Source organism: Lampris incognitus, chromosome 10 (assembly GCF_029633865.1).
Source record: "Lampris incognitus isolate fLamInc1 chromosome 10, fLamInc1.hap2, whole genome shotgun sequence".
Lineage (NCBI taxonomy): Eukaryota > Metazoa > Chordata > Actinopteri > Lampriformes > Lampridae > Lampris > Lampris incognitus.
Genome location: NC_079220.1, coordinates 2838684 through 2853065, shown reverse-complemented (window position 1 = coordinate 2853065; position 14382 = coordinate 2838684). Strand labels below are relative to the sequence as shown.

At 45.3% G+C, this 14382-nt stretch overlaps 1 protein-coding gene across 1 annotated transcript in view; it reads right to left on the bottom strand.

Annotated features, from left to right (window-relative positions):
* Positions 1–3610: 3610 nt before the first annotated feature.
* Positions 3611–14382, bottom strand: part of copz2 (COPI coat complex subunit zeta 2) — a 29431-nt gene continuing 18659 nt past the window's right edge. Inside the window, exons 7-9 of the mRNA XM_056287634.1 lie at positions 13388–13439; positions 10290–10328; positions 3611–4783 (exon numbers count right to left, since the gene is read on the bottom strand). Coding sequence (XP_056143609.1) covers positions 4736–4783; positions 10290–10328; positions 13388–13439 — 139 coding nt within the window. The 3' untranslated portion in view covers positions 3611–4735. The remainder of the gene's footprint in view (positions 4784–10289; positions 10329–13387; positions 13440–14382) is intronic.

The window sequence follows — 14382 nt, the reverse complement described above, 5'->3', positions numbered from 1 at the left end:
GGATTCTCTTTAGACCTTTGGTATTGACGCGTTTGTCCTCCCTTACAAAAGGTAGTTTACTCAAGTCTACTATTAGTACACTTATTTAAAAACAAATCAGTGAGTACACTTTGTTTACTTTGTAAGTACTTATCAGAGATGTAGTGAACGAAAGTATATTTAGGTATCCTTACAAGTATACTACTAGTACATATACCTGAACTTCACTGGGAGTGTACTTGGTAAAATCAACTTCAGCCCCCTTTGTAAGGGCTCTGCCAGAAACACTGTCATTACATCCGGTTAAAGAGCTCACACGGGGGAAGCCCCAGCAGTTGTACGTCACAACAGGCGCACGTGGCGGGGTTCCCGCCGACGTCGGGCCTTGTTCGCCTCGTCACACAACGCTCAGCGGAGTAACACAACCGACGTCCCAACTCCACAACGCTCACGCGGCGTTTCGTCTTTGACTTCCGGGAACAAAACGAAAAGTCTTTCAGATTGTTCCACATCGACCTGGACCCCCCCGGCGGGTGGGCAGGTGGAGGCGGCCAATCACGCCGCGGCAGGGCAACAGCCAATAGGGTCGCTCTACCGGCCGACGTAGCGTGCTCACGTCATCGGCTGTCCACCAATGAGAGCAGGGGCGAAGCGCCGCCATGTCGCTGTGAATTTCCACGAGGCTCGTGTTTCCCCACGACCCGGAAGCGTCTGATTGTTCCGGAGGGATCGAACCCGCGGCGTCTGCTTTCCGTCCTCTCTATGTACGTCCTGATGTACTGCATAGAAACGTTTACATACTGTTCCCTTCGGCCCTTTGGAGACGTCTATGTATGTTTGGATGGAATGTATATTTACCATGTTTGGTTGATAATGAACTTTGTTCAAGAATCTGTACATGAATATGAACAATGTTCAATATATATATATATATATATATATATATATATACACATATACACATATACACATACACACACACATATATATATATACACACACACACACACACACACACATACACACACACACACACATATATATATATATATAGGTAACACTTTAGTATGGGGAACATAAAAAAACTTAATTACTAGTGAATTAGTAATGATCAAGATGTCACTTTAGTATGGGGAACATATTCTAAGTAACAAAAACTTAATGTAGAGTAATGTAACACTATGAACACTTGTAGTTTTGTGTGTTGTTATGTAAGAACAGACCATATTCATTAAGTGTTAGTAAGGGAGAATAACTCTTCTTGTGGTACTACCACCTTATAAAGGCCATACTAAGCAAAGCATATTGAGATGGTACTACTAATAAGCAATACTTCTGAGGTTATAGAGGGAAAACTCAGAGTTAATGGCTTACTGGTTGTATAATAAGGCCATGCAGAATAAGGCAGTAATGAGTACGTAATAATGACCAATTAAGAGCCAATATGTTGCTAATTTGCATGCTAATAGGCACCTAATTAATGGTGACTACGTTCCCCATACTAAAGTGTTACCTTTTCTTCTAATATGTGTGTGTGTTGTGTATAAACAGGAGATGTGAACGTTGACCTCTGCTCTGCGTGTCGAGCCGCTGCAGCGTTCTGTCGTGGCTGAAACGTGCTCAGTAAAACACACCAGCTCACGCGCACCCCAGCCCACGTGACAACAATCCCCACTCACTTCTACCAGCAGGAAACCGAACACACGTTCCTGGACTGACACACAACTCCACACCAGCAGCAACACACTCACGCATTTTATTATCAACACAACTCCACACCAGCAACAACATACTCACGCATTTTATTATCAACACAACTCCACACCAGCAGCAACACACTCACGCATTTTATTATCAACACAACTCCACACCAGCAGCAACATACTCACACATTTTATTATCAACACAACTCCACACCAGCAGCAACACACTCACACATTTTATCAACACAACTCCACACCAGCAGCAACACACTCACGCATTTTATTATCAACACAACTCCACACCAGCAGCAACATACTCACACATTTTATTATCAACACAACTCCACATCAGCAACAACACACTCACACATTTTATTATCAACACAACTCCACACCAGCAACAACACACTCACACATTTTATTATCAACACAACTCCACACCAGCAACAATACACTCACACATTTTATTATCAACACAACTCCACACCAGCAGCAACACACTCACACATTTTATCAACACAACTCCACACCAGCAGCAACACACTCACACATTTTATTAACACAACTCCACACCAGCAGCAACATACTCACACATTTTATTATCAACACAACTCCACACCAGCAGCAACATACTCACACATTTTATTATCAACACAACTCCACACCAGCAACAACACACTCACACATTTTATTATCAACACAACTCCACACCAGCAGCAACATACTCACACATTTTATTATCAACACAACTCCACACCAGCAGCAACACACTCACACATTTTATCAACACAACTCCACACCAGCAGCAACATACTCACGCATTTTATTATCAGCCTCACAAACGTCACACAAGATGATCAACTACGTTAACCCCCCATAAGAAACAGCCTTCTTTATGTTTTCCACTAAGAAAATATTGTGAAACCATTGCCGGAGTAACACACACACACGGACTCCGCTATTCACCACATTATGTATCATTATTTTATTATCACAATTCATGGCTGTGTTATGACACGTTACTTTGTTATCACATCATGAAGCGTTCAGCCTTTGATGTTTCTCACAAGATCATCGACTAGTCTCGGGTCGATACGAGTCACGCTTCATTACATTTATGGCAGAAAATAAAGGTTTATATATTATAGTGCAACTATAATAAATATAATATTGCCCTTTTGTTCTCACACGCGCGCACACACACACACACACACACACACTCCTAGAGTGACGTAATAGCACTTCAAAAACTGTAACAAAGTTTTAGAAATATTTAATTTGGTTTGAGATGCGACGCTCGGACCCCCAGAGAACGAGAACATAACGTGTAACTACCGACACCAAGCCTCACACTGACAAACTGGCGTTCCGGAAACAGGAAGTCTGTTTCACAAACATGAGGTTCAAAACAAAAGTTCCCTTTTAAAACGATTAGAAAACCGCCATGTCTTCTGTTCAGGGCGCCACTTCAACAACTTTCCTTGTGGACGGACCCGCGTCGTCCCGGCAGGCTGCACATTAGCGCCCCTACCGGCGGCAGGAGATATGCCACAGATACGTTTGGCCTCTGTGCATTGTGGGTTTTTATCTACTTGTTGGATGTGAGAACAACAGAATATGTAGTCGGCGCGTTTTTGTGTCGTTTCGCCGTCTAGTATAGTAACTAAGATTGCTATTGGCAGCACGACCGCTAGAGGTCGCTTAACTTTAAAACGTAACTATAGGTCGCAATAAGCCGCTTGTACAAACGACCTATGGGGTCGTTTTTTGGTGGAGGAGTCTTTTTTTCATCACACAAATTTCAGATGAACAAACAAACTTTCACCGCTGGAGGCGCTGTGGGGTCGCGTTTCACTGACCTGAAATAAAACCTTAAAATTAACCAACGTCAAGTTCCAAATGCCATTTCCTTACAAAAGAAAAAGAGTCATGGGAAATACATCTCCACAACCCATCCAGTTAGTTTTTAAAAGCTACTGGCTCGTTAAAATCCCCCCCCCCATCTCTTCTGAAAAGCCCACGGACGGTCTTCATGTTGTGGTGACCGGAGGAGGTGGTGGCTCGGACTGGTGGCAGCTCCGTGCTGGGGGAGTGCAGGGGCTCGTGGGACTGTTGGTGTTACTGAACTTGTTATGATTTATGTTTAAAAGCTGTGTTCGTGTTGTGGTTATTGACTTGCTCCTCAGCTGATGCGAGGGTCTCAGGACGGGATGTTGTGTTGAGGCAAATTTGTAATTTGTGATACTGGGCTATACAAATAAAAGTGACTTGACTTGTTTGTCTGGGGGCTTGCCTCAGACTGGGTAGAGGACTGTTACTGACTGCTGACCTTAGGACCGTGACTTGGACCGATGTCGTCAGTTGTGACATCGGCGGGGACATCGTTGTGTTGTTTGTTGTCTGTTCTGTTGGTGTGTAAATAAAAGAGCACTCCCGGGGTCGTGCGGTGTACGGGGCTTGCCATTAAAGAGAGCTCTGCCTCTCCACTCATTCTTCCACGCCAGCTCGCCACGACACAGAACATCACTTCAGACCCACACCAGCGCCCCTCAAGTCTCTTACAGGCAAGTACAGAAAGAAACAAACCCCGTGTCGCGTCCGGCTTGGTCGGGCGTTCCCACAGACACAGGTGGCCGTGTCTGCAGGTGGGAAGCCGGATGTGGGTATGTGACCTGGTCGCTGCACTAGTGCCTCCTCTGGTGAGTTGGGGCGCCTGTTCAGGGGGGAGGGGGAACTGGGGGGAATATCGGCTGGTGACTCCACATGTATGGGAGGAGGCATGTGGTAGTCTGCAGCCCTCCCCGGATCGGCAGAAGGGGTGGAGCAGAGACCGGGACGGCTCGGAAGAGTGGAGTAACTGGCTGGATACAACCGGGGAGAAAAAGGGAAAATTCCAAGAAAAAAAAAGAGAAATAAATGAACCAAAACAAAGAGTCGCGAGCTTGCTGCTGTTAGAAAAGTTCCTGTGTTTTGTTGATGAGTGTAAGAAGAACGAGCGCAGGCCACTCGAAAACTCAAACATTCTGGTCTGATCCGGTCCGATCCAGTACAGCTCATTTCAGTATGGACCACTTGATCTGCTCTTTGGCCGACTGTAGAACCTACGACACATGACAGAGAGAGAGAGAACACAACACACTATTTAACCACACAACAAAACATGACACACTGAAGAAACATAACACAACAAGACCAAATCACACCACACAACACACAGTTTGTGTACACACAAGGACACAAGTCCTCCTTTGTCCCGTCGGCCTTCGATTCGCTCAGCTCACAAAACAAAGACTGACTTTATTCTTCATGACCGTCCTTTACACGTTGCACAACTTTCAACACATTTTCACTGCGGCACAGGGTGGATATGAGGTGAACCATCATCTGGATGAGTTAAAATCCCTTGGGTCAACTGTCCAAAGTAACGGGGAGTGCAGGAGAGAGGTGAAGAAGAGAGTGCAGGCAGGGTGGAGTGGGTGGAGAAGAGTGTCAGGAGTGATGTGTGACAGAAGGGTACCAGCAAGAGTTAAAGGGAAGGTTTACAAGATGGTAGTGAGACCAGCTATGTTGTATGGTTTGGAGACAGTGGCACTGATGAAAAGACAGGAGGTGGAGCTGGAGGTGGCGGAGATGAAGATGATAAGATTTTCATTGGGAGTGATGAAGAAGGACAGGATTAGGAAGGAGTATATTAGAGGGACAGCTCAGGTTGGACGGTGTGGAGACAAAGCAAGAGAGACAAGATGGAGATGGTTTGAACATGTGTGGAGGAGAGATGCTGAGTATACTGGGAGAAGGATGCTGAATATGGAGCTGCCAGGGAAGAGGAGAAGAGGAAGGCAAAAGAGGAGGTTTATGGAGGTGGTGAGGGAGGACATGCAGGTGGCTGGTGTGACAAGAGGAAGATGCAGAGGACAGGAAGAGATGGAAACGGATGATCCGCTGTGGCGCCCCCTAACGGGAGCAGCCAGAAGTAGTAGTAGTAGTAGTAGTGGTGGTGGTAGTAGCAGTAGTAGTAGTAGTGTAGTAGTAGTAGTAGTAGTAGTAGTATTATGAGCATGTGAATGTCAGTGTGTGCTACTCTCCTGACTACACAACAACACCCCATTCAGGACAATACAGTGATCGATTGATTGACTGATTGACTGATGGATTGATTAAATTAAACGCATGGCTCCCGCTTCCCGTGTCTTTAAAAGCTCCCTGGTTTTATGTTGGAAAACCTTTTCACTAGCAGAGGAAGAGACCAGGGCAGGACAGATGTGTTCCACTTTGTTACGAAGTACACACTGAAAGAACCGAAAGAAAAAAGACGCAATAACAATGACACTGATAATAGTGATAAAATAAAATAAAGCAGCCCCCCCCCACTCCCATCCCTCCACCGCCATGACTGTCCAGAGTAGTTTAAAGGCACAACAATTAGCAATAAATAAATAAATGACAAGTAAAGCTGCAGCTATTTCCGTGCAGTCAGTTGTTATTTTTATGTAAACATAAAGGCTGTAAAAGCAGCCCACTTTCTGAATAAACCGAGGAGTTGTGTTTTGATGATAGTCTTCTGCACACACAACTGCACGATTTCTTCTTCAGCACTTCCGTTCATAAGACGCGCTGCAGTACCGCTGCTCTGCCACACGATGGCATGAACAACGTTTAGACACCTGCAGGACATGAAGCCGTCGAGGTGAGGCTCTTTCTTGATCCCTCCTTTCTGGATCATGTTCCGGTCTGAAGTAACATGGCGGATTCGAACCCAGATTAAAAATGTCGCCCTGAAGTCGACGGTCCAGCCGTCCGACATAAATGAAGCGGCGCGTTGGGGTTCAGGGACGCTGTTGGATGTTGTACCTCATCTTTACAGCAGGTGGCGTCTGGACACCAGTTAAAAGGGCTGAGGACAGTTCTCATTCTAGACCCCCCTCGCTGATCCAGTATTGGCTTTGTTAGGGTGTTAATCGATGGGAATTACAGCCAGGTGATCCATCAGACCTCCGCTAACTCCCTCTCATCACATCTTCAAACCTCTCCAGAAGTACGCTGGATCTTAAGAAAACAGGGCCGTCATCATTGTTGTTAAAGTGAAATCATTTCCTCGCCCGTTGAGTTTTTCCACACGTTGAGCAGAGAAGTTTGGTGTCCCTGAGGGGACACATTACAGACACACTCATGTCTTAAGAAGACCTTATTTACTTTTCTTTTTTTACTACTTTATTGATCCCCGTGGGGAAATTCTCTCTCTGCGTTTAACCAATCCTAGCTGTGCAGCTAGGAGCAGTGGACAGTTGCAGCGCCTGGGGACCAACTCCTTGCCATGCCTTGCTCAGGGGCACAGACTGGAGTATTAACCCTAACATGCATGTCTTTTTGATGGTGGGGGAAACCGGAGCACCCGGACAAAACCCACCGCAGACACGGGGAGAACATGCAAACTCCACACAGAAAGGACCTGGGATGACCCCCAAGGTTGGACAACCCCAGGGCTCGAACCCAGGACCTTCTTGCTGCGAGGCGACAGCGCTAACCCCTGGACCACCGTGCCACTTGACTTGTCTGGGTTTGGTATCCAGACCGTCTTTTGAATCTGGTGAATTCACCCATTCATTTATCTTTCTACACTAAAGTACTCATCTCTCCACCCATCGATTCAATTAAATCATTCATTTATCTTAAATACCTGGAGTCAACTGTCCAAAGTAACGGGGAGTGCAGAAGAGAGGTGAAGAAGAGAGTGCAGGCAGGGTGGAGTGGGTGGAGAAGAGTGTCAGGAGTGATTTGTGACAGAAGGGTACCAGCAAGAGTTAAAGGGAAGGTTTACAGGATGGTTGTGAGCAGTGGCGCCCCCAGAAATTTTTCATCGGGGCGGCCAAATGGGGCCACTGAAAATCTTGGGGTGGCACACCAAAACCAAAAGCCATGACTGAATTTCAGGAATTCTATGCTGCTGTTGCAGTATACTGTATAGGCGAGTTGAAAACTGTCAATATGAGAGTTAAGAAAAATATACATTATTGATTTAAATGAACAGCACCTAATGTAAGATATCAGATAGAAGCATATTATGCATAATCAGAAGCATATTCTGCATATGCGACTCGTGGCTGGGGGGGCCAGCGGGGGGCCTGGGATAGTATCAGGGTGGCCGTGGCAACTCCTGGCCACCCCTTGGGGGCGCCACTGGTTGTGAGACCAGCTATGTTGTATGGTTTGGAGACAGTGGCACTGATGAAAAGACAGGAGGTGGAGCTGAAGGTGGCAGAGATGAAGATGATAAGATTTTCATTGGGAGTGATGAAGAAGGACAGGATTAGGAAGGAGTATATTAGAGGGACAGCTCAGGTTGGACGGTTTGGAGACAAAGCAAGAGAGACAAGATTGAGATGGTGTGGACATGTGTGGAGGAGAGATGCTGGGTATGCTGGGAGAAGGATGCTGAATATGGAGCTGCCAGGGACGAGGAAAAGACGAAGGCCAAAGAGGAGGTTTATGGATGTGGTGAGGGAGGACATGCAGGTGGCTGGTGTGACAGAGGAAGATGCAGAGGACAGGAAGAGATGGAAACAGATGATCTGCTGTGGTGCCCCCTAACGGGAGCAGCCGAAAGTAGTAGTGGATTTATCTATCTATGCAACCTTTACACTCCTAGCTCTTCATTTAACAAACGGTGGTTTGTGTGCAGTTCTGTAAAGGGTTTTGTGGTACAGCCTGTGCAGAACTGTACACATCAACCTGTGTGGTGCGTCAGTAGTTTACAGTAGTGTTGTGCAGCTGCAGGAGGTTGGCGGTTGACAGACTGACATTGGTGGTCAAAGCCAGTTTTCCTGTTATGTGCTGTCAGGCTGAAACCAAGATGTTGGAGCAAGCTGTTCCACCCACCCACTCATCCACCCACCCACCCGCACACACACACACACACACACACCCTCCTACAAACCTACTGACACACTCAAACTAGCCTATCGACACACATTCACATTGTGTTACTACAGCGTATCACACTCGGTTATAATGGAGAGATGCTGCAGCAGCAAGGTCCTGCCCTTGAAGTTACAAAACAAACACTTCATGGCAACAAAAAGCTCTACGACCGAGTTTGGATTTTATGATGAAAACAGGACTAGCAGTTTGCCCTTTTGTTTCCAGTCTGCAAAGCTACAATCCCAAAAACTGTTTTACTTTAACTTGCTGACTTCCATATTAATCTACTACTACTATTACTACTGTAGGCTGCTCCCGTAAGGGGGCGCCACAGCGGATCATCCATTTCCATCTCTTCTCTCTGCATCTTCTTCTGTTACACCAGCCACCTGCATGTCCTCCCTCACCACATCCATAAACCTCCTCTTTGGCCTTCCTCTTCTCCTCTTCCCTGGCAGCTCCATATTCAGCATCCTTCTCCCAGTATACCCAGCATCTCTCCTCCACACATGTCCAAACCATCTCAATCTTGTCTCTCTTGCTTTGTCTCCAAACCGTCCAACCTGAGCTGTCCCTCTAATATACTCCTTCCTAATCCTGTCCTTCTTCATCACTCCCAGTGAAAATCTTAGCATCTTCATCTCTGCCACCTCCAGCTCCACCTCCTGTCTTTTCATCAGTGCCACTGTCTCCAAACCATACAACATAGCTGGTCTCACTACCATCTTGTAAACCTTCCCTTTAACTCTTGCTGGTACCCTTCTGTCACAAATCACTGCTGACACTCTTCTCCACCCACTCCACCCTGCCTGCACTCTCTTCTTCACCTCTCTTCTGCACTCCCCGTTACTTTGGACAATTGACCCCAAGTATTTAAACTCATACACCTTCATCACCTCTACTCCTTGCATCCTCACCATTCCACTGTCCTCCCTCTCATTCACACATAGGTATTCCGTCTTGCTCCTACTGACTTTCATTCCTCTTCTCTCCAGTGCATACCTCCACCTCTCCAGGCTCTCCTCCACCTGCACCCTACTCTCACTACAGATCACAATTACATCCGCAAACATCACAGTCCACGGAGACTCCTGCCTGATCTCGTCCGTCAACCTGTCCATCACCATGGCAAACAAGAAAGGGCTCAGAGCCGATCCTTGATGTAATCCCACCTCCACCTTGACCCCATCTGACTTCCATGTTAATGCTGTCCACTAATCCATCTGTAAAATCACTTACAGATGACGCTAACATGGCTAGCACCATCGATGTAACCTACAAGTAGATTACAAATGTGGTAAAATGCATTTAACTCAATTACATTCTACACAATTTCAACCAAACGTCATCCAACAGTACGATGAAAAGTCAGTTTGCCAGGTCAGTTTCTCCAACCTAATCAGAGCTGTAGTGCGATACTGTGCACATGCTAGCTAACATACCACGCAAGCTAACACACCACTCAGGCTAACACACCACGCAAGCTAACACTCCACGCAAGCTAACACACCACTCAGACTAACACACCACTCAGACTAACACACCACATAAGCTAACACACCACGCAAGCTAACACGTGTTAGCTTGACTGACGTCAGCAGGCGGACAGCGCGTGTTAATGTACAGACATGTAATGTACATCTAATGCAGTGTGTGTGCGTGTGTACTGTACATGTTTGTGTGACTCACCTGGGCTACGCTCTGTTCAGATAACGGATTCTCATCTGCCTGTAAAAGAAAAATTTAAGTCAGACAGACAGACATAAAATGCACAGTTGTGGGCACGCGCACACACACAAACACACACACACATATGCATGCACACACACGCACACACAGATGTTAGCATCAAATGGTTATCTGACATAAGGCATAAAAGCAGTGTTGAAACATGGTGTTTCCAGTTCAGAGGTTAGCAAGTCACATTAGCTTGTTTAAGGACTTCATTACTAAACATACATTATCCAGTATTTAAATATATATTATGCAGTATTTAAACATATATTATGCAGTAGTTAAACACAGGTGACTGTCTGTGTCAGATCACTGGTTCATATGAACACATCTGAGCAGGAAGGTTAACGTCATGACAAACACCACTGAGTGAGAACGGAGACCTTTCAGAGGACTTTGAATAACCGACCACAGACTTTATTGCAGCCTTTTAACCAAAAAACCTCAGCTTTGGTCTACGTGGAGCTGAAAGCACCCATGAAGGCATTCATGATGGCACCCATGAAGGATCCATGAAGGCACCCATGAAGGCACTCATGAAAGGCACCCATGAAGGCACCCACGAATGACCCATGAAGGCACCCACGAATGACCCATGAAGGCACCCACAGATGACCCATGAAGGCACTCATGAAGGCACCCATGAAGGACCCATGGAGACACCCATGAAGGCACTCATGAAAGGCATCCATGAGGGCACCCACGAATGACCCATGAAGGCACCCACGAATGACCCATGAAGGCACTCATGAACTCATGAAGACACCCATGGTAGGGCAAATTACCACACTCACTTTGAAAACAAAGCCAACAGAAGAAGCCTGGTTTTCTGAACGCTTATTTGGGCTGGACAGCAACGTTTGAGGACAGCATTTTGGTTTTTAACACTAGAACCACCAAGGCAGTCATTTTGAGTCTTTTGGATTTTCAAAGTTTAATAACTCCCCCCCAAAAAAATGCAGACCTGCCGCTACCTGAATGCTCCTAAAACTGCATATATTTGCATTAAAATGAGTTTTCGATCAATTGCACAAAAAAAAGTTATGATAAGATCTACCTAAAATGACCATAAGCAGTCAAAATGACCACATGTAATTTGTGCGTGATTGTGCATGTCATGTGACTATTTATGATGTGTGTTGGTCGCATCATTTCCTTCATGAAGTTCACTTCTTTTTTACGTGTCACGTTTAACAGTGTGTTTTCCGTTTTGATTTTCAGGGATTATTCCCAACATGTCTGGTTACAGACGCACCATGACTGCCCCCGAGGTGTTGCTGTATTTACAGGCGTTGGACAGCAGCCATTTTAAATGGTTTGAAAAATAGCATTATAGTTGTTAAAATGTTAATTTTGGTGTCAGTTAGTTTGTTAACAGACATACTAACATATGCAATGCATTAATATCTCAGCTGGGTATTTATCTTGACAGAATATAGAGTTTAAAAACCGGCATCATGTTGACCACCCATGGTGGTTTTAGGTGGGAGTGAACTCCCGGTGGTTCTGGTGTTGAAGGCCGAGCTGTCGGGCTGCCTCCAGCTCTCTATGGGAGAATACAGGAGGGTTTGTGGTTGTACACCTGAGATAAAGTCTGTGGTAAACCAGGTTAAGAGAAGCGGATGTTTAGGTCTGTGAGATAACTTTCACAAATGAACACAATTTTTGAAGCATAAAAACAGTAATGTGAATGAAAAGCTAACAGAATAATCTGAGCAGTTGCCGCCGGTCAGCGACTCGCTTCTTCTGAATACGCAGCTGCTCCATCATGAACATCATGAAGGTCAGTTCAGGTATTTGGGTTTACATTGTAAAATGTCCTGATCTCATAAATGTGTTTTGACTACGGACCTTATTTAAAGTGTTTAATTGAAGACGTTCTTTTCTGCCCATAGAGAAACGAGCCGAGAGAAAACATGGCTCCAAAACACCAATTCAGCTGTGTTCACGTTCAAACCCGCCGTGCCGCTAAATAGTCAATTCTGCTATTTCTGTATTAAGTTTATTCTGACACTTGTCTTTAATTGTGAAAGGCTGACCAGATGGAGTTAAAGAAAAGAGAGGACGTCTGAAAGGTGCAGATGGTAAGCATGAGACAGGCAGATCAGACCACAGCGCGACGCTAGCTTAGCTCGACTTCCTGGTTTCAGTGTTAGCTTAGTTTGAGTTCATGGTTACAATATGACGGCGTGCTTTCTCACCATGCAGTTACCTCATTGTCCCGCCCATCAATCCTGTTAATCCCACTGTCTCTCATCCACTACCCCTGTCCTCATGATTTACGCCTGTCTTCAAACCCCTCTGTCTGTCTGTTTGCCTGCCTATCTGTCTGTCTGTGTGCCTGTCTATCTGTGTACCTGTATGTCTGTGTGCCTGTCTTACCTGTCTGTCTGTGTGCCTGTCTTACCTGTCTGTGTGCCTGTCTGTCTGTCCGTGTACCTGTCTGTCTGTGTGTCTGTCTGTTGGTCATTCTTTCCATTTCCTGACTGGCATATTTAAATGATACATTTGCATCGTCAAAGTGCAGTCAACACTGATGTAAAGAAAGAAAAAAAGAACTATCTCTCTCTGTCTGTCTGTCTGTCTCTCAAGTTGTCTCACCCCTTCGCTCTCTCTACAGCAGTTGACTCCTGTCTGTCTGTCCGTCTAAGTTACCAGCGATGTAATCAAACAGGACGAAGCCATAGGCCTGTTCTGACACCAGCTGGACCAATGAGGGGAGAGGAGAGGAGAGGGAACAGTGGGTGGGAAGTAGGGAAAAAAACAGAACAGGAGGTGAGAGAGAGAGCGCAAGAGAGAGAGGGAGCAAAAGAGAGAGAGAGAAGGTAAGACTGAAGGTAAAGAGTGGCGTTTTGGAAAACTGGGAAACTTCTGTAAAAAGAAAAGAACTGAAATGATAGAATGGTCTTTAAGCTTTCACTGATTGTTTTAAATGTTTGAGATTTTTTAAAAAAATGTCCTTCAGCAGAAAATTTCTTATTATTTTCCCTAAAATTTCAGATGGACACCGTGAATGGATTTCATTGGTTTGCGACGACTGACAGCCTCCTTACCTTGTAGTTGACCTTCTGTAGGACCTGCTGCGGGTCACTCTCCAAGATCACCCTGGCAACAGGACAAAACAACCAATCAGAACACAGCACAGCAGAAAGGGAACCTCTCAACCAGCGGTCTTCAATCAGGTCCTCATGTACCAACAGCACTTCTGGTTTTCTATTCCATCAGGTAGTTCATTAAACATATGCCGATGATACTCAGATCTATTAACCTAATAACCTGAATCAACTGTCCTCCTTCCATGATTGCTTAGCTGCCACCATAGACTGGATGTCCCTTCATTTCCTCCACCTAAACCACGACAGAATTGAAGTTCTCTTAATTGGTCCTGAGAACTTTGCCACTGTAGTTGATCTGTTTATTGGTCCACTTCATTCAAACTTCAAACCTACCGCTAAAATCTTGGTATGATCTTTGACCAGAAAACGTCTTTCCATCACCATGTTACTAAGCTTGTCCAATCCTGTTTTCTTCAGCTAAGAAATATTGCAAAAATCAGAAATATTTTGTCTTTTAAGGATATCAAAAAATTAATTCACACTTTCATTTTCTCCCGTCTAGATTACTGTGACTCCCTCTACTCTGGCCTCAACCAAGCTACTTTAAATAGTCTACAGTTGGTTCGGAATGCAGACTACTAACCAGAACTAGACTACTAACTAGAACTAGCCGCAGGTCCCATATTACCCCTATTCTTGCATCCCTCCATTGGCTTCCTGTAAAATTCAGAATAATCTATAAGATCTTATTGATTACATTTAAAGCACTGCATGATCTTGCCCCCAGTTACATTTCTGATCTTCTCATTCCTCATTCCACTTCCCGACCACTCCGATCCTCAAACCTCGGTCTTTTATCCATCCCTCAGTCCAACTGCAAAACAAAAGGTAACTGTGCCTTTGCAGTCTTGGCCCCAAGCCTCTGGAATAATCTCCCCCAATCCATTAGATGGGCAAATCTTTGGACTGTTTTAAGTGGCTTCTACTTTTCA